The sequence below is a fragment of the Glandiceps talaboti genome, chromosome 20, assembly GCF_964340395.1.
Source record: "Glandiceps talaboti chromosome 20, keGlaTala1.1, whole genome shotgun sequence".
Classification (NCBI taxonomy): Eukaryota; Metazoa; Hemichordata; class Enteropneusta; family Spengelidae; genus Glandiceps; species Glandiceps talaboti.
The window spans coordinates 2,398,877-2,419,035 of record NC_135568.1 but is presented as its reverse complement, the minus strand read 5'-3'; the positions used below and the strand labels follow the sequence as shown (position 1 = coordinate 2,419,035).

The window sequence follows — 20,159 nt, the reverse complement described above, 5'->3', positions numbered from 1 at the left end:
GTTGGATTTGAAAACTCAATTTTTTTAACCCTATTATACAAATATAATTACCTATACTATATTTACAGGGAAAAAGAAGCTTCATGATTTTTCCAATTTGGACTTAAAAAGTCAATTTTTTCACCAAATAATACACATAGTGATCAGAAGTATATCTATGGGAGAAATTCTCAACATCATAAACCCCAGGTCTCTTTATGGCACTGTCCAAAAAGTACCCACTAAGCGATTGGTCGGATTGTCATGATGTCATTGCTCATGGATATTTATAATTTCTATAAAATCATGAACAGTACAATAGAAGACACCAGAACTACTTATTTCGTTGCTTCACAAGAAATATGTGCTCTGGCTTCTGAGAATGAAAATACTATGATTTCCTGAGTAGAACACTTATTTTACTTGAAAAAACATGGAAACACATGGAAAGAATTCCTGCATTACTCCTAACATACATACATATATACGTATGTACATTGCATGCTTGCACAGACAGACAGACAGACAGACAGACAGACAGACACACACACACACACACACACACACATATACACACACATACACATATATACATACATTCATTCATACATTCATTCATACATACATACATACATACATACATACATACATACATACATACATACATACATACATACATACATACATACATACATACATACACACACACATACATACACACACACACACACAAACACAAACAGACATACATACATACATACATACATACATACATACATACATACATACATACATACATACATACATACATACATACATACATACATACATACATACATACATACATACATACATACATACATACATACAGACAGACAGACAGGCAGACAGACAGACAGATGATAAGTAACCCTATAATATAGTTCAATCTATTTGTTGTGTCATAGTTCCTCAACACAACAGAGGAATATGTTTGTGTACACCATATGGTACAAACTGAGATCCTGGATTGCAAAGGAAGAGATTTCAGACTGGAAGGGAGGGGAGGGGTAGAGGGTTGGCTCACACCAACTACCTTCTTCATTTTCGTTATCTTCATATTCCTCCTCCTCCTCTTCTTGAAGGGTCACTAGTTCAGCAAAGTGAACTACTTTAGTTTTACTGGATGTCTCTATTCCAGGCAATAAAAGCAATGAATTGAGTTGATAGGTGACACTTTTTACACTTGACACAGACAGACACGGACAAAGACAAACAGGTGGACACATACACAGACATGCAAGTGTACATACACACTGAGACTCAAACTCACATTAGATATGTCTCAGTGAAGCAAAACTGCATGCAGATTTTGAGGTTTCAGTATTTTGAATAAATATTTGAATTTAGTGATTTATATATATTTGTAAGTTTTCAAATAATAAATCCTTGTATTTATATCAATGTATGAAAGTGAAGGGTAGGAGAAATTGAAAATGAACCAATTTTAATGGTTCTTTGAGTTTTAAAATACAGCAAAATATGACGTTGCTGGCAAAGCTGTTCACTGGACATGCTTAATTCTCATAACAACAATATTTTATTGGTTCAGCCATGCATCCCAGGTGTTGATAGCTGTATGCAAATGAGTATGCAAAAGACAGGTGATCACTCTAACAAATGAACGAAGTGACAAAACAGTAAAAAAAAGAAGAAAATTATTATCACATTTTCAAATTTTCAGTCGAAATAAATTTGAACTTGAAAATGCATGCAGTGATTATGTTTTAATGTTTATCTTATACATTACCTCTATTTGCATCAATAACAGCACTAATGTCATAGGAAGCGGCAGATTCCTTCTCAACTCCTACAGCGCCCCCAACGCTGATAACTTCACCATCAGGTCCAAAGACAACACTACCTGTACCACCACTCACTTCACTGCCTGTACCTAATTCAATGACAATGGTATATATATATAATTATTGTGTTAATGACAATGTCAATGTTAAAGGAAAAGTCCAGCCAGACTTATTTCTGGCTTTAGTACACTTGTATTGATTACTGCTATCAACTTAAAGGAAAAGTCCAGTCAGACTTATTTCTGTTTTTAGTACACTTGTATTGATTACTGCTATCAACTTACATACAATTTTGTGTGATAAAATAGCACATTAAAATTACTCAACTTAGAAATCTTGTAAAAAAAGCCCTTCTGCACTTGACATGTGTTCGGCCATTTTGAGGATTTATGGGAACATTTCTGGTGATGACATCACATTTACTACAATCCCTTTGTATTCATACTCTTTGTATATGTGAAGAATTTCATTTCTCTGTGTGACCTATGACACAATGTTTTGTTTTTCATTTTGAGGGCACACAGATGATCAAGTAACTTTGAATCGTTCATTTCCATTGACTACTCACCTCGTTTAGATGATTTCTTGTTAGTTCTATAACTTCTAAGACTGTTTCCTTTCATAGCACTGTGTACACTAACTGAGTCACCTAGACTCTCAGTACTACTTTGTAGATGTGATCCACCAGCTATTATGGGTCCACTTCCTACAAGTCAAAATTTTAACATTTTTTAAAAAATGTTTCCTACAAGTTAAAGTTTGAAACATTTTTAGCAATTACTGGTAATAAAGAACTTTCTTTTTTGGAAACTAGTGACTTGGTCTACTTTTCAAACCTACAAATTCTCTCAAGATTTGGTTCTTGTGGGTGATGGAGACATCTGGGGCCTTGCAAAGTTGTGGATGATGGAGTGAGCGGCAGGGGCAATTACAAAGTTGTGGGGAGATGATGGGATGGGTTTACATGTTGTGGGTGATGGGATGAAGGGCAGGGGCCTGCAAAGTAAAGTTCTGGATGATGGGTGGGGCCTGCAAAGATGTGGGAATGGGGCTTACATGTTGCAGGTGATGGGATGAAGGGCAGAGGCCTGCAAAGTTGTGGGTGATGAGAATGGATGCAATGGGGGCTTGTAAAGTTCTGGATGATGGGTGGGCCCTGTAAAGATGTGGATGATGGGGTGGGGTGGGGGGGGGGGGGGTGTAGAGCTTCATATCTGGATAATGACAGAGTGTGTTACATTACCTATGCTAAGTATGCTTTGTTTAGAGGATGATTTCTTCAGAGTTGTAGATTTACTAGACCGGTCTGTTTGTTTCAAGATTTCCTCTTCATCAATGTTGGTATGCCAGGGGTCAGCTTCTGAGGATGCTGTAGATAAGAAGACATATGTATATCAGACATGTATCCATGGCAACATGTTTACCCTATTGTGCTGTATACAAATATGTCAGACATGTATCCATGGCAACATGTTTACCATATTATGCTGTATACAAATATGTCAGACAAGTTTATCATAAAAGGTTCTCAAAGACCACTTTTCACCCCTGCAGTTCTAAATGTGAGGTTAGAATGGAATACGTTTCCCCTTCTGAAGGTTGGACATCATACAAGGATCTAAAACAAGTCCAAGTCCTTAGTAGTGACAGTAACTGAAATGGTTTTTAAAAAAATTAAAATTTCGCAATAAGAAACATTATAATGCATCATTTTCATACAGCCTTCAGTGATTGGCTTAGACTGTGTCATGTGGTATGGACTATTGACCCATAGTGACCTCAATTTGCATACAGAGGACAATATTTCTTTTTTATTTTCCCTAGGGCACCATTACAGTGTGGCACAGGATTTCTACCTGTGATTTGCTTTGACTGTGGAAAGAATGAGACTGAGAATGTAACGTTTATAAAACACTTATTTCGTGACCGTATTCAGGCACAATCAGATTTCATATTACTCCTCATGCTGTTATGTGGTAACTATCTACATCAGCTTTCAGCCTCAAGAAATAGTTGCTACATAACAGCCCTCGGGGTAATAGATGTCTACTAGTGCCCTCATAGCCAGGAAATAAGAGTATAATAACAAATAGTAACAAAACTAGTACAGATCTTGTAATATAACCACTTACTTGTCCAGGACTCGGTTATATTTTGACTAGACTGAGGGGTCTGTCTAATAAAGGTTTGTTGTGGTGTAGGAGGTTCCATTGTAATGAGAGGTAAACCAGTTTGCAGTCCATCTCCTCTACCGTCTGAAGTTTGATTCCTCTGCATTTGCCTTGTACTTGGTATTGGAGGTAGAGTAGGAATCACTGACGAACCGACTAGAAAAACAAAGACATTTATTTAGTCTACATGGAAGCCCAAATCATAATTGTACAAGAAGGCACTTTTCAGTTTTTCAGTCACAGATTAATGTCAAAGAGCTTAGTAAATAATAGATACATATATTTCATACTTTTGGTATATGTACAACAGACTAAAGCATGAAGGAATGCATATAGCGCCCTCTCTTGACAATCTGAAGAGCATGTTAGACACCCATAATATATACAGGTTTGGGGCTAAAACCCATCACTTCTTCATATGACACTTTTGTTATGAGGTCAAATAAACACAATACCTCCATTCACGATCAAAAATTGTTGTTGTAAGTTTACAATGCTATGATTTTCTGTCACGAGTTTGAGAGGTCATCATTTTGATCCTGATGTAACTTTTTTTACTAAATTAATACATTCTTGTTTCTGCCTTCACTTGTTTGAAGTGACCAGTTAGCAGTATGATGCTAATTTAGTGTCTGCCAGTCTGTTATCTGCTCTTTCCATATTTACTGCTTTTCTGATTTTAAAGTACATTATTTTTATTTAGATAGTTTCAAACCCTGTACTTACAATGCTTTTCTCTGTGTACAACACTTTTGTAATGTGTCTTCACGTCTTTTTCTGAATACACACCATCTTCACCACTTACTACCAAATTAGTTGAATTAGCTTTCACCAAATCCTGGAAATAAAACATGTCAAAATTATTAATCTAAGATTCTGATTATAGTATTAAAACACTTTCCATCACATTTCAAAAAGAGAAACTCATATAGCCAATCAGAAATTGTTATGGATAACATAAGTCCCAGCATTCCATATTTGGAGACTTATATAGCCAATCAGAAAGTGTGATGGATAACATAAGTCCCAGCATTCCATATTTGGGAACTCATATAGCCAATCAGAAAGTGTGATGGATAACATAAGTCTCAGCATTCCATAATTGGAGACTCATATAGCCAATCAGAAAGTGTGATGGATAACATAAGTCCCAGCATTCCATATTTGGAGACACATATAGCCAATCAGATAGTGTGATGGATAACATAAGTCCCAGCATTCCATATTTGGAGACTCATATAGCCAATCATAAAGTGTGAAGGATAACATAAGTCCCAGCATTCCATATTTGGAGACTCATATAGCCAATCAGAAAGTGCGATGGATAACATAAGTCCCAGCATTCCATATTTGGAGACTCATATAGCCAATCAGAAAGTGTGATGGATAACATAAGTCCCAGCATTCCATATTTGGAGACTCATATAGCCAATCAGAAAGTGTGATGGATAACATAAGTCCCAGCATTCAATATTTGGGAACTCATATAGCCAATCAGAAAGTGTGATGGATAACATAATTCCCAGCATTCCATATTTGGGAACTCATATGGCCAATCAGAAAGTGTGATGGATAACATAAGTCCCAGCATTCCACATTTGGAGACTCATATAGCCAATCAGAAAGTGTGATGGATAACATAAGTCTCAGCATTCCATATTTGGAGACTCATATAGCCAATCCGAAAGTGTGATGGATAACAAGAATCCCACAATTCCATATTTGGGAACACATATAACCTATCAGAAAGTGCATAGGTCCCAGCATGCCATATTTGGGAACTCATACAGCCAATCATACACTACAGTGTGATACATGCAGGTTTTGGGAAGTGCATCTGTGTAATCTGGATATCAGCTATCAGTAGATTACTTTTCTTTCATAGCCGGTGATTTGTGCTATAATAAATACACTTACTTCATTTACATTCCCTTCACTGATTTGAGCATCAGAGACAGAATCATTGTCATGAGAAATGCAGTAGTCCTGGACCATCACAAGGAAAATGAAGCAAGAAATCACGAAGTGGAAAGAACTTGATCAATTTTTTTAGTCTGTAGTGTGCTTTTTATGTAAGCTCACACACTGTCTGATATTTAACACTATATTTATAGCACATTGTACATGAATTACATTCTACAAATATTATTTCATTTGTGATCAAATATACCAATCAATCGCTCTAAAGGAAAATATGGAGGGCAGTGAGGGAAGACCTCTGTATAGAGGGCAGAGAGGGAAAGCCTCTGTACGGAGGGTAGTGGGGGAAAGCCTCTGTATGGAAGGCAGTGAGGGAATGCCCCTGAATGGAGAGCAGAGAGGGAAGGCCTTTATTGAGGGTAGTGAGGGAGTCCCTCTGTATGGAGGACAGTGATGGAAGGCCTCTATATCGATGGCAGTGAGGAAAAGCCTTGCTATCTACATAGAGGTAGGTGAGGGGACACCTTTGTGTAACTATATCAAAGATAATGATTCAGTAACCATTGCAATAAGGATGAAGAACTGCAGTTGTCATGGAGACACAGGACAAAGTAACTTACTGTGACTTGCGAAGGATGCATAGTGTCAATACCAGATTCCTGTAGTTTGATAGAAGGCAGTAGAGAGATACAGACTATTGTTAAGAATAAATCTAGTAAGTTTGGATGGGTAACGAACATATCAATATTGATGGGTGATGCCATACTTTGTTGCCTTCACTTTAAACTTAACTTAAGAACCACTGGACAATAAGATATGTCATGTCATGCTGCCCTCATTGGCGTACTCTGCGATGGGCAGACGGATGGGTGAGGGCGCTGTGACATGGCGTATCTATGCAAATGTATAAAGAACCCCATATCTAAAAGTTGTATGTCTACTGTTGTACCCTTTTGATGTTAAACTATATTTCACAAGTACCAATTAATATACCAGTATTTGTGAACTAATAATATCTTTCATGATTCAAGATTGAGACTGGTATGCATAGAAAGATATTAATGTTATAAAAAATATTTGCAAGGACTTTGATTTCATAACAGTTAAATTTCCCCATATCTTATCAATTTGTTTTCACACACAGCATACAGTACAGTGAAAATCATGCACAAACCATGCATACATACTGGAAACTATGGTAGGTGTTCTCCACAAAGTGGTTTCAAAATTAGGGATTCTGATGAAATAATGTCGTGACACTTCATGTATACTGACAATTTAGAAAGGCTTGTGTTAAAATAGGATTAGAAATAAGATGTGAAGAACAGTTGTCTGACAGCACTACATATGTGACTTGCCTGAACTGGTTTCTGGTCTAGTGAAACAAATGTAGTTGAGTCTCAGATCCAGTGACTTTTACAGGCTAATAATGTGTCATTTGTAATGTACAACTGTTATGTCACTCAGGGTACTGTCATGCCTAAACCCATCAAGTAAAAAAACCACTAACTTTTCCAGGGAGAAAACGTAGTGATGTAGCCAGTCTATATCATTGGATCAGTGACTTGCCTGAACTAGTGAAACTAGTTTAGTCGAGTCACAAACCCAGTGACTTTAGACGGCTAATAACGCGTCATTTGCAATAAAACATACAAATGATTAGGGCTACTATCATGGCATCCAAGTCAAAACAAACCACTGTGTGACATCACAACTATGTCTAATGAACACTATACTTGTACCTTTGCATCATACATATATTCTGATTCAAAAAATGCATCAGTAGGACTAGGAGTTGGTTGCTATGGGAACAGGAAGCAGAAAGTATAATAAAATGTTGGAAATAAATGTAGAAAAGTACATAGCAAAAGTATGAGTGTAGTTATTGCCATGGCAACCATAATGTTACGAAGGTTGTGGCTGAAGGAAAAAAATGTCTTTTAATACACTTTATTTGCTAGGACATGTTAACTGATGTAAATGTTAGAATTATCTAGTGTGATAGCGTGACAGAACCTGTGATTGCCAGCACTGTATACGCAGGATATTTGAACATGTCAGTTTTTGTGGTGTCTCTGCAATCATGATTTTAATAACATAGAAGTATCCACACAGACAGTCATGCCTTATGGGAATTCTGTTGTCATTACATTTTATCCAACCAGCAAATTTCATTTAAAATTGTACGTTCCCATGATTTCGTGTACAAGGAATGCCATCATGTGCATATCATTTGCATATCATTTGCATATCATTTGCATACAAATTACAACTATTCGATAATAATCTTTATGGACCAGATATGGGTTTTACGGACCAAGTTTATATGGCATTAGGACCTGACCTTGGGATGGCCTGTAAGCCGTACTACTGAGGTCCACAAACCCTATATCTCATCCGTAAAGTTTGTATCGTATACACTATGGAGCATTCAAATACATTAGAACGCATTATTTTTTGGAGAAAATAGTGGTTCCACAATTTGCACAACTGACCTTATTTGGGCAAGTGTGCCTGGGCACTATATGGCAAATTATTACACAAATGTGAGGGCGCTGTTACTCACTAAATGGAAGTGATATGGATATGATAACAAATGTTTTAGGTATTGCATTATAGAGTAAATACCACTAGTATCATGCATATGTACAGATGCTAGTAATCACTGGTACAATGGTATTCATATGCCAACACAATGTTCCAGTAAGGGATTTGTGGATTTTTCAATGGGCAAATATTGTAGTAAAGTGAAATGTTGTAATAACTGGGTTTTTTCAATTTTTTTCATTTGGATGTATTTTGAGTTTGTACTTACATCTATAGCCTGTACCATATCCACTTCTTTGATACTTGGTTGTGAAGCAGACTGAGGTGACTTGCTGGGTATCTTTGCCATAGTTTCTTCTAATATTTGTTGTTGATGATGCATTGCACTCTGTACAAGTAATCTCTGTAAGACTTGACGCTGCTGTTCCTTTTCAAGGTCTGCATATGTCACAGCATGTGCTTTGTCATCCTCATCACGGGCAATCGCAGCGATGGATCCACCCGGTGCTGAAGCACGTGAATCTCTCCCTGCTGATGCAGTACCTTCTGACTGACGACCTGATGGTGGAAATGAAATAAGGTAAAGTAACGTAACGACAAGATGAGATGAGTTGAGACAAAAACAAAATAAGTCCAAGATCCTTGAGATTCAAACAAAATTTTCTAATACACAGGGTCAGGTGTGTGAAGGCAGAAATCACCTGAAACAAAACAAACGACACAAAATGATAGAAATAGAGGTAAAGAAAGACATTTAGCCGCTTTTACCACATCAGATTTTAATAAGATTGGAAAGTAACTTACCAGAATCAGCACTGTCAGGTCGTATTTTGTAAAACTCATAACTTTCCAGACTTCCAGGTGACATTAACATCCGTCTGTTAATTCTGTATGGTGCAGGCATATGTGATAGGTCATCGTTTATACGTCTATACAAATGTGGTACTATAGCGTTCTGTTGAAACAGATTCTTGTCCCATATATGACCTATATATTGAAAATAAAAAAGTTGAAAATATTACATATAACAATAAAATTCTACTTCAGACATACTGCGGAAGTTGTCTTTTTGCTGTATGTTGAAACAGTGAAAACACTTTCTGAATATATCTTCCGCACCTCCCACCCCACCTATCAATTTACAGGTAAGTACTTTTCATTTTTTGCACTCATTAATTACATTGTATGAGTGATTCTTCATAGACATTGGAGAAAGACTAACATCTATGGATTCTTACACTGGACTATGCAATACGTCAGTTATTGGAAAAACAAAAGATTGTACAGTTTTGCCACTGAGGGCAGTGTTCAGGAGCAGATAGAATTGTTGAATACTGTGCTAGGTTTACATACTCTGCAAAAATGTATTCAAAAGACATTCCGTTTCGCGAGTGAAATGCCATGCCCACATAAGGTTTCACATAAAGTTTCAATCTTTGATCTACAGTATTAGACCAGACTGCAGTGAGTTACTAAGTTAGTGACTGTAGTTTTTATGTCCATACCTTTTGTTCTCAATGTATTTAGCATACTATCATCCCAACTTCTAGACCAGTTAGACATATATCTCTTAGCTGAGAACCCTGGACGCACATGTCGCATTTCTGGTAACTGTCGTTGACGACGGAGAAAGTTGAAATAAAGTGCTTCTCCTTGTGCAGTATCACTAACTGACTCTCCACTCTGAAATTATATATAGTTTTTTCAAAATACATACATGTAGAAGTACATCATTATAGCCACATAGTATTACGATGAATAGCTTACAGTAGACATTGACATGATAGACAATAAACTGAATCCACCTTCTTGTAATTTGTGAGCACGTTTCTGCTAAAAATATCGACATCATTGTACATGATATCAAATGAGAGTGATATTACACATATACATAGATGTATAATGCATCTGCAATATTTCAATACAAAAGCTACTGAAGTTTATGAGTTCTGTACTTAAGCAGACTTTTCCACTGAATTGTAAATAAACTTGAACAAAACGTAACAAAACAGTAAAAATATTGTTGGTATTAGAAGTTGATGCAAATCTGTAGTAATGAAACTGTGAGTGTAAATATTAACATTCATTGGATAAATATCAACAAATGATATATATGTCAACCGAATCCTAACCAGTGGTTTCAGTTTTGTTATCTATACATCTTTACAGGGTTGGCAAGCTTAGTGTTTTACTTTGCTCTGTAGATAACTTTATATATTAACACAAAGAAAACCCAGTTGTATCGATGATTGTAAAAAAAAAACACTCTGTTGAGTTTATTATCATTGAAAGTAGACTAGAAATGTGTGCTTTTTTTAATAGTAATAAAGTTACCTTTCTTGAAATCATCTAGTTTCAAAGCAACTACATAGCTTTCAATCTTTACCTATTTACAATAATCTACTGTCAGGTGACTCCATTAGGAGGTCACATGATCAAATAGTGTAATATCATTTTGCTAATGATGTCTGGGTAATTCAGACAAACGTCACTTCAAAACAAGCTTCTGAAAAGGTATGTCATCGATGTTAACTACAGTACACAGTATTACATCAGACAGTTAGTTTCACCCCTTCAATAGTAAATGGTGATCACAAAGGTGGCAGTGATATGTAAGTATCACGTTTAGTCAGCAGGGAAAAACATTTATCATGTAATAAATTCATGGTATGTACAGCAACTGGAATGATGGAAGCCGTTAACACAAAGGGAAGCTGGATTCAATCAACAATTGTTATCTTCGGGATGAAAGTTACTACCTGATGTAATTGTACTGTGGTGTGTTTAACATCAAAGATACTCATTTTGGGTCCTAGCTACAATCAACAATCATGATGTGAATGTAGTTGCTTTGTTTATGTGTACATAACAGTTGTCTACGACTATGTCTGTGTAAACATCTACAGAGCAAACTCCACAGTAAGGTTGCCAGTGTTGTAGCTTGTCTACAGTAAGCTTTCCATGGTTGTAGTTCAAATCAACAAACCATGCATTCACAAAATGGGAATGGTAGTCATCTCATGCAAGCAGTGGACTTCTGGAAGTAAATACACAAACAGTAAAATATTAGAAGATATTATTCTTATGATGAAGGAGTTGGAAAACATAGCTCGCCACTTTATTTGTTCAATTCAAAAATGTTCATTCTTTAATAAACTCTAGAGGGCAGCTTTCGACATGGCCACACAATTTGAAATCTTCTTTCAGTAATTCAAACTCTTGCAGGCAAACTGGCCACCAAATTTGAAAACCAAAAAACATCATTCACTGATCAAACTCTAGAAGGCATGGTCGCCAAACTTTGAATTTTTATTCCATCATCCACTTCCATAGGGCAGCAAAAATGTGTAATCTTTCACAAGCACGTACAAACAGCAAACTATGAACATGCTGCCATAATTATAAAGTGTTGAGTAATCAAGAATGCATGGATTTAAAAAAAATAAATTTACTTCAGTTTCAAGAGCAAAAATCATGTGGCATACCTAATTTCTGTGTAACACTTTTTAGATGAGTGTACACGTACATCAATACATGAATATTGATGAGAAATATATCTATGTGCAATGGGGTAAAACTTGTTTATTTTCCAACTGTTAAGACAAGGACTTAGCCTTCATTTCTAGGGTGCATCAACTGCTTTGCACTGTATGCTATATACAGTTAGCATTAGTTGCAAAATAAAACAGAACAACGCTGGTGAATGCGGAAGCATGCATGAAGTTTAATGGTGTGTTGAACTTAGCGTGGTGCAATGCCATTGTGCTAAGGGTCATTTTGCATATACACAATGGCTACATGCACAACTCACCCCTTTTGGGAGGAAAATGACCTTTGCATTTCGTTCTTGCTAAATCAATTAAGACATAAAGAAACAACGATGAGACAACAAACAAACAAACAAACAAATTATATGTAAATAATGATGACTATACTAGAAGACAATCACAACTTGAACAAATAAATTATGTTAATTACTGACAACAAAATAACATTTTGAAAGAGGAAACATTGATGGTACACTGTAAGATATGTTGTATCACTCCGCCCTCACCAACCATGAGATAGTCTCGGTTACCCAGACTCACACCGCTGGGGCTCTTCTTTGAGACCACACAGACAAGAGTCTGGGAAAACCATGTTTCAACTACCCTGGGATGGAAGTCACACAGTACATTTCTTCCAAGTCATTAAAAATGGGCCTACGAGACCTGTTTGTTGTAATTAATATATGTCAGTCGTTTGAGAAGTGATAGTCTGTAGTGAAGGTACCCAAATCGTTCAGCCTACAATGTTGGACATGAAGTACATACTCCCCATGATGCACTGCTCTAGAAGCTACTTCCTGCGTGGGATAGTTGAAATCTTGTTTCCCCAGACTCTCATTTGGGGGTGGTCTCGTAGGCAGAGCACCCAGAGGCAAGAGGCTGGGTAACCGAAACTAACCATGAGAGGGGTTGACCAATGTGTGAGGGCGCCCCAATACGATGTACCTTGCAGACTACACTGATGGTAACTAACGGCAACATGTATGAATCCACCACAATGTAAAAGATCATGTAGTGACACATTATGGACAGAGTATGATGTGTACATACAAGAACAGACAGGTAAACTTTTGTTTTACACAGTGACAGATATAATTAGAAAACTGCAAATAATTTGTTAAGTATGACATGCATAGTCTGTAACTGAAGCCCAACTTTTAAGATTGTATAAAGATTTGATTCTTGATCAATATTTGATTTTATAATGTTTCAATTTTTACACATTAGGCAGTCATATTTTTTCTTTCTTTTTTTTTTCAAGAAGACCCTGTAGCAGTCACAAAATATTGTTTTGTTACATTTTTTTTCATTTTACTTTCTATGCTGCTTCTATTATTTTTAATGACCCCTCTCATCACCCAAAAAGCCTGCAATAAATAAAATGTGCTAAAAAATCTCGCTCCATTTTTACCAGTGCTTAAAAAAACAAAATAAGAATATCTTGCACATTTTTCTACATTGTTGTATTTTCTGCTGCCCGAAATTTGTGTGAAATCTAGAAAGCAATGAAAACGTGCCACAACATTTCTAAAATTTGTAATAATGTGACACTTTCCTGAAATGCTGTTGTGCAAAGTGATATGTCTACTTGTCACCTAAAGCTAATCTATACCACGCAGTGTTTGATTGGTCTATTTGTCATCTAAAGCTTATCTATACTATGCAGTGTCTGATTGGTCTGTTTATACTACACAATATCTGATTGGTCTTGGCTTTGTGCATTTACATTCAATTTTACATGATGGCTTTGAACAAATAGGTGCAAGTATGTGTGACATGTTTACTTTTTAAAATCACAGTGAGTTTGTAATACATATATGCACAGAAACTAATACAGTCAATTTTGCACGATGGCTTTGGACAAATAGGTACAAGTACATGTATGTGTGATACACATGTATGTTCACTTTTTAAAATCACAGTGAGTTACATATATGCACAGAAAACTAAACATGAATTGATTATTCCCTAGAGTTTCTCCGCCTTGATGTCTTGATTCAAAACCTCTGGAAAAAATTGTGATATTAATGTTACATAATAAAGGTTTGAGTCAATCCTGGCATTGTACAAAACTTTGCCTTATGAGGGCGCTCTTCAGAGTCACTTTTTAAAGCAACTGTATGATCATTGGGTCATATTTCTCTAAATTACATTTATTTACAGAGTTACTACTTTGATATACATTGTACATAATTATATACAGAATTATGGAACACATAACAGGTTTTCATAAGTGTACAAAAATTTGCAATTACACTCAATACACAGAACCTTTACAGAGTTGTTGTTTTTCAAATTTTCCAAAAACATTTTTTTGCTATAATTTGATATGAGACATGGGAGGTATTCACAAGTGTACAACGAGTCTTTGTAGACAACACAATGACCCCCACCCCCCCCCCCCCCCTCCCACCCCTCCTTCCCACCCTAACAATTTGGGCTATGCCCAGAAGTGGCTAATAAATCAACGTTCTTAGTCAAGGCGCCCAACATTGTATTGCTGGTGGAGATGCACTAAGCAAGAATATGAATATGTGACATGTGATCACATAAGAGCACCCTCTGTGTTGCGATTACAAATACTTACACTCATTCCATAACTAAGAACTGCATTACGTAAATCTTCAATTGTTTTCATCTCAAATCCATCAAAATCTTCCGCTTCTAAAGCTTTATCTCCTCTATAGCCGTGTCCTTTGTACCTTGATGCCTTGTTAGCCATGTCCTCTGAGAACAATAACATAGCACCTTTACGAGTGAGGAAAGTCTTGTGGAGAGGCAGTTCCCGTGGCGATTCATCATATTCTTCTTCTTGATCATCCCATGCAACTTTCTGTTCAATTGGCGGTAGATAAAACTTTCTGGATTGAATGTTGTGATAATCCTAGCGACAAAAAAAAAACAAAAAAAATTAGGATTCAGGAACTAACCAGAATACATGTACTTTTCAAGATCAAGTTTAAAAAAAATTTCTGAACAGTGTTACTAGGTCAAAAAAGAGTTGTTCTCATCAGTGCACGCATAACTTAAATATCCTCACATCAGTCTTTGTTTTTGGTGTTTGTCCAGCCCATGCAGTCTGCAGATCCGAGGGGAAACACAAAAATAACCCTCCCTACTTCATTAAAGACAACTGCAGAGCCAATCATGAACAAACAAATGACATCTGCCCCACATACACAATTGCTCTAAAGTACTAAAAAAAAATGAACAGTAACTGCCATAAATCGTACATGTAGATTGAGTGACAGGTTTGTTGAGAATTAAAAAAATCAAAAAATTATAATTTTTTTAAAAAGCATGTCATCGCACTACTTTAGACAGAATGTCATGACCAGAAACATTTTTTTTTTGCCGTAGTTCTTAGTGTCAAAAACTGCATCCAATTAAGAATGTATGTCACACTTTTTGAACAATGAATGTACTCATGCATTCAGCAAAACATTCATTTATCATGGTGTCTTTTGTAAGGTAGCCCAGAGACTTGTCATGGTTACTACTACCAAAGTACAACAAAAAATGTACCGTTATATACATGTATATACGTTTGATATATTCTTTGAAAATGACAAGTCCCTGTGTTATCTGTACCACTGGTAACTTCAGAACAATGAAGAAGTAAAATAATACATTCATAATTATGGTGAATTTACAATCAAAATACAGTCAAAGTGACCATATATGGATGACAAATTACTAGTTATTTGGATTTTCAGTTTTTAAGACAACTGTACTATGTTTTCCAATTTGTCCTGTGTGTTCTGTTGTTTGAAATCATGTGACATGTATATGTTTGACATTTCTAAATTTAACACTCCAATAACATACTCTACACTACTGTATCTGTTCCCTAGCAACCAAGGAGAGTTTATAAACAGACATTTTTTTACAACAATTAGGACTATTTGAAAACAGATTCACCTGCTCTGCCTGTGGCCTTTTAATAATTTATATTACATTAATTATTCATACATTTCATGGATTGCGACATAAATTATTCACAGACTGTGTAGTGTTTAGGTTTTGAACAAAAGATGTTGTACTAATTAATCCTGTATTGAAGTACAACAAACTGGTAAAAGTAGTCGATAAATGCAACGAGGGAAAGACAGTTTTCATTCTATTTACAAAATGTATGCATTATACTAGTCAGTGTTTTTGCTATGGTTTGGTAACCCTGGTAACAGAGGGGAAAAATATGGTAAAACTTATAAGTTGCCCAAATTTCTATACATAGTACATTGTAGCGTAATTTTGGTGGGGAACCCAGGTAAAATACCTGGGGCTGGAACAAAGGTAGGTTTTACCTACATGTGTACATTTTGTACTTACCAACCCTAGCAAAAAACACTGCAAGTATCCAAGATATAAGTTTATTGTTACAGGATAATCTCTCTTTTTTGAAGTGTTAAAACACTACATGTAGTATCCCAGAGGAGATGTATTTCAATATCAAATGTATTTTGTTAATAAATAGTTGTGCACTACTGATATTGAAATCCAAGCTGTTATTTTATAATGTAGATATTCCTTTTAGTATGTAGATCTGCCAAGTAGTTTTGAAGTTTTAATTTTTTTACCAAAACTCACATTTACAAATAATTCTTCAAATACTAATTATTTTGAAGGGTGGCTGCTTCATTGTGCATGGGTTTTGATTAAAAAATTTAAATGCCCAATTGATTTTCTTTCTTCATTTAATATATAAAATGAGAATTGTCTTCAAAGGTTACTGAAATATGTTGGCAAGCTAATAATAAAGAAACACACATGTACTGAATACTTCATTGTGTATAATATACAGAATATAAATGTACATCTCCACTGATAAGCTACTACTAATGAAGGAACCTAGGAATCCAATATTTTGCATTAAAAACCTTTTAGAAACACACATGAATCAGGTAGACATTTATAGTGTGTAATATGCACAAATGGATACAAATAAATGAATTCTCTCATTACATATTTATATACAGTCCCTGTATTTTGTGTGGACATCAAAAGAATGTTATTACCTGTACAAGTCAGTATCATCTACATGTAAATTACAAAACAGTTTTTATTACAACATGGAAAATGTATTCAATGGTGAGGCCATCAAGAAGGTAAAGTGAGGAAGGAAGTGTCAGGTACATGTATGACATTTTAAAGGCCAGGGTTTTAATCCCAGCTTCTCACATTTGTTACTTTATCAGTGGCACCATAAGGATTACATAGGATTATTTTTTTGTTCTGGAACAACTTTTCCCATAACTTCTTTTTTTAAGTGGGCATTTAAGTTTAAGATATCTACAATGTATTACCAAGTACATTTATACATGTACCTGTATCGTATAATAACACTGGTTATATGCAACCTTTGTTGACACTTTGGAACGAGACTCTGGTATAAATCAACACAATCTACCACTACCATAATCATGTAACACACTAAAGATCAATGGAGAGAAAATGACAAAAGTGCCCAAATTTAATAGTTCAACCTGATTGATTGATTGATTGATTGATTGATTGATTGATTGATTGATTGATTGATTGATTGATTGATTTATTGATTGATTGATTGATTTATTGATTGATTTATTGATTGATTGATTGATTGATTTTGATATACATTTACATTTCATACAGGGAGAAACTCTCTAGTTCTGCAGGACTTAGAAAAAATACATCGCTATTTCTAACTGGTACGTGTATTTATGACACAAATGTAGTTAAAGAGGAGTTAATATCCTCTATTCTCATAATTAAACTGAAACAAATTAAAAACACAGCTGTTGCACCTGCCCCTAATTTCAAGTATGTCTATACAATATATTTATAAACTCACAATAAATAGACATGATTAGAAAACATTGTTAAGACAATTGACAACACCAGTGTTTTAATATGTACAATTTATCTTCCATTTACATGTAAGCATTTTATATGATATATATGGTATACATGTATCTTCACCTAATGTGCCTTCCCTGTTACCATGGTAACTGACAACCTGTACCAATTGTGTAGAAAAAATACAGCTTTTATCATGAAAAATACAGATAGTAATTTAGGACAGAAAATTGCTTGTAACTTAACTATTGTAATATTATCAATTTCTTATTTTTTTAATCATAGAAGTGAAGATTACTTTATTTCATATTTATCACTCAAGGAGCTTTGGATTCATAAATAAATTACCAGAATATCTTTTTTCTAAAATTAATTATCGGGTTTTACCATTACAAAGAATATTTCTTTTATTTAATATTCTTTACTAATTGAAAAACGCCACTGATATCAAAGAAGTTTAGGCTGATAAATAAATTATTTCTATTTTAATTCAGTATCATATTTTTATCATTAACAGAATATTTCTTTCATATTTCTTATTTATTACTAATTCTCTAGTGAAAAGATTACTTTTATACTTTTATTACTGAAGTGAAGCACAATAAAAAGATTTTGTTTAATAAATAAATTAACTTGATTTTAAATTATCATTGCAAGGAATATTGTTTTTCATTTAATGTTAATAGTTCATTTCATAATTTTTTTACGAAAAGTCTTTTTTACAACTGAATTTTAAATAGATCAAAATATATTTGGTTGAAATATCATTCTATAATTGTAAATTTCTTTTTAATTCATTGTAGTAATGGAAAATTTTCCATTTCATTCTTGCCGTTACACTTTATATGAATGTTTGTATTGTAATGCCGCTATGACAGGTAAGGCCAGAAATACCCATAAAAATGTGATCATGCCATATATTCAGACACTACTCTAAACTTTATTTACATGTATTTGCATTATCCATATCTACTTGTACATGATGTACTAGTGTTTGTTATAGATAAAGAGTCCATCTCCTGTAACCATGGTAACATAAACAGGAATATCTTTTCAGATTAAACCACATTTTCCTATATATATTGAATCCCTAATTTTGTGGATATATGTTTAACTACTACGCTACATCCTGCATAAAAGCACAGTTACAATGTAGAACTAAGAAGACATAATCTAATAAAATCATCAATTCCCTGATGTATAACTCCATTAAATACATCTATACAATTGTATGTCACATTGCTACCAGACTTGTTAGTAAAATGAAATGGAAATTAAGGCTCATCTCAAATATAGACCAAATATAGAATTTTTAATTCAATAATGTTATGTATATGAGATGAAATACTATTAAGGCTCATCTCAATAAAGCAAGTATAGAATTTTTAATTCAATAATTTTGTGTATATGAGATGAAATAATATTAAGGGTCATCTCAAATATAAAGCAAGTATATAATTTTTTAATTCAATAATTTTATGTATATGAGATGAAATACTATTAAGGCTCATCTCAAATATAAAGCAAGTATAGAATATTTTAATTCAATAATTTTATGTATATGAGATGAAATAACATTAAGGGTCATCTCAAAAACAGAACAAATACAGACTTTTCTAAATATCAATCAAAGAATAGGATGCTACTTCAACGAAATTAAGGGTCATCTCAAATATAGAGAAATATTGACTTTTCTAATTCAATATCAGATACTGTCTATCATGTGTATGGAGTGAAATACCATCATCTCAAAAAATGAAAAATACCTGACTTTTGTTAATGTACATTACAATACATGTATATCACGTTGCCTCGGTACAATACATGTATATCACGTTGCCTCGGTACAATACATGTATATCAAGTTGCCTCGGTACAATACTGTCATGCCAAATAGACAGTCTATTTCATGAATTTAAGTGTCCAAAAAACTACACAACTCTACATGTTTTGAGCTCTGTTTTGGCTGACATATTGACACGTATGAGCGTATCGTCAGGATATTTATTCATTTGAGTGTCAGCATGTCACTGACAATGACCCAGGAGTGACTACCTGAATAGGACGTCAGGTAGTGAAGTAGTTCTGTTTTAGATTGTATTTGTCAATACTATATATACTATTGACACTTACATGTATACATACATGTACTTCAGACATCAGACCATGGACGAAAAAAACCTGTTACAAACAGGGAAAGTAAACAACTGAATTAGATTAATAACACTTGGTACAGCATGTTGGAAGTACAGAGACTTGTATCACATTTCATCATTTGATAAGAACAGTTTTATGGCCACTTTACATAATGT

General features: G+C 34.7%; 1 protein-coding gene across 4 annotated transcripts in view; it reads right to left on the bottom strand.

Moving 5' to 3' along the window:
* LOC144450695 (uncharacterized) overlaps positions 1 to 20,159 on the bottom strand; it is a 62,193-nt gene that overhangs the window by 38,624 nt on the left and 3,410 nt on the right. For 3 of the 4 annotated variants that reach the window (XM_078141354.1, XM_078141357.1, XM_078141356.1), the window contains exons 2-11: positions 14,597 to 14,893; positions 12,273 to 12,311; positions 9,967 to 10,144; positions 9,266 to 9,448; positions 8,730 to 9,019; positions 4,721 to 4,832; positions 3,956 to 4,150; positions 3,067 to 3,192; positions 2,392 to 2,529; positions 1,769 to 1,912 (exon numbers count right to left, since the gene is read on the bottom strand). In XM_078141354.1, the coding sequence (XP_077997480.1) occupies positions 1,769 to 1,912; positions 2,392 to 2,529; positions 3,067 to 3,192; positions 3,956 to 4,150; positions 4,721 to 4,832; positions 8,730 to 9,019; positions 9,266 to 9,448; positions 9,967 to 10,144; positions 12,273 to 12,311; positions 14,597 to 14,893 (1,702 nt within the window). The remainder of the gene's footprint in view (positions 1 to 1,768; positions 1,913 to 2,391; positions 2,530 to 3,066; positions 3,193 to 3,955; positions 4,151 to 4,720; positions 4,833 to 8,729; positions 9,020 to 9,265; positions 9,449 to 9,966; positions 10,145 to 12,272; positions 12,312 to 14,596; positions 14,894 to 20,159) is intronic. The other variant, XM_078141355.1, reaches the window with a different exon arrangement.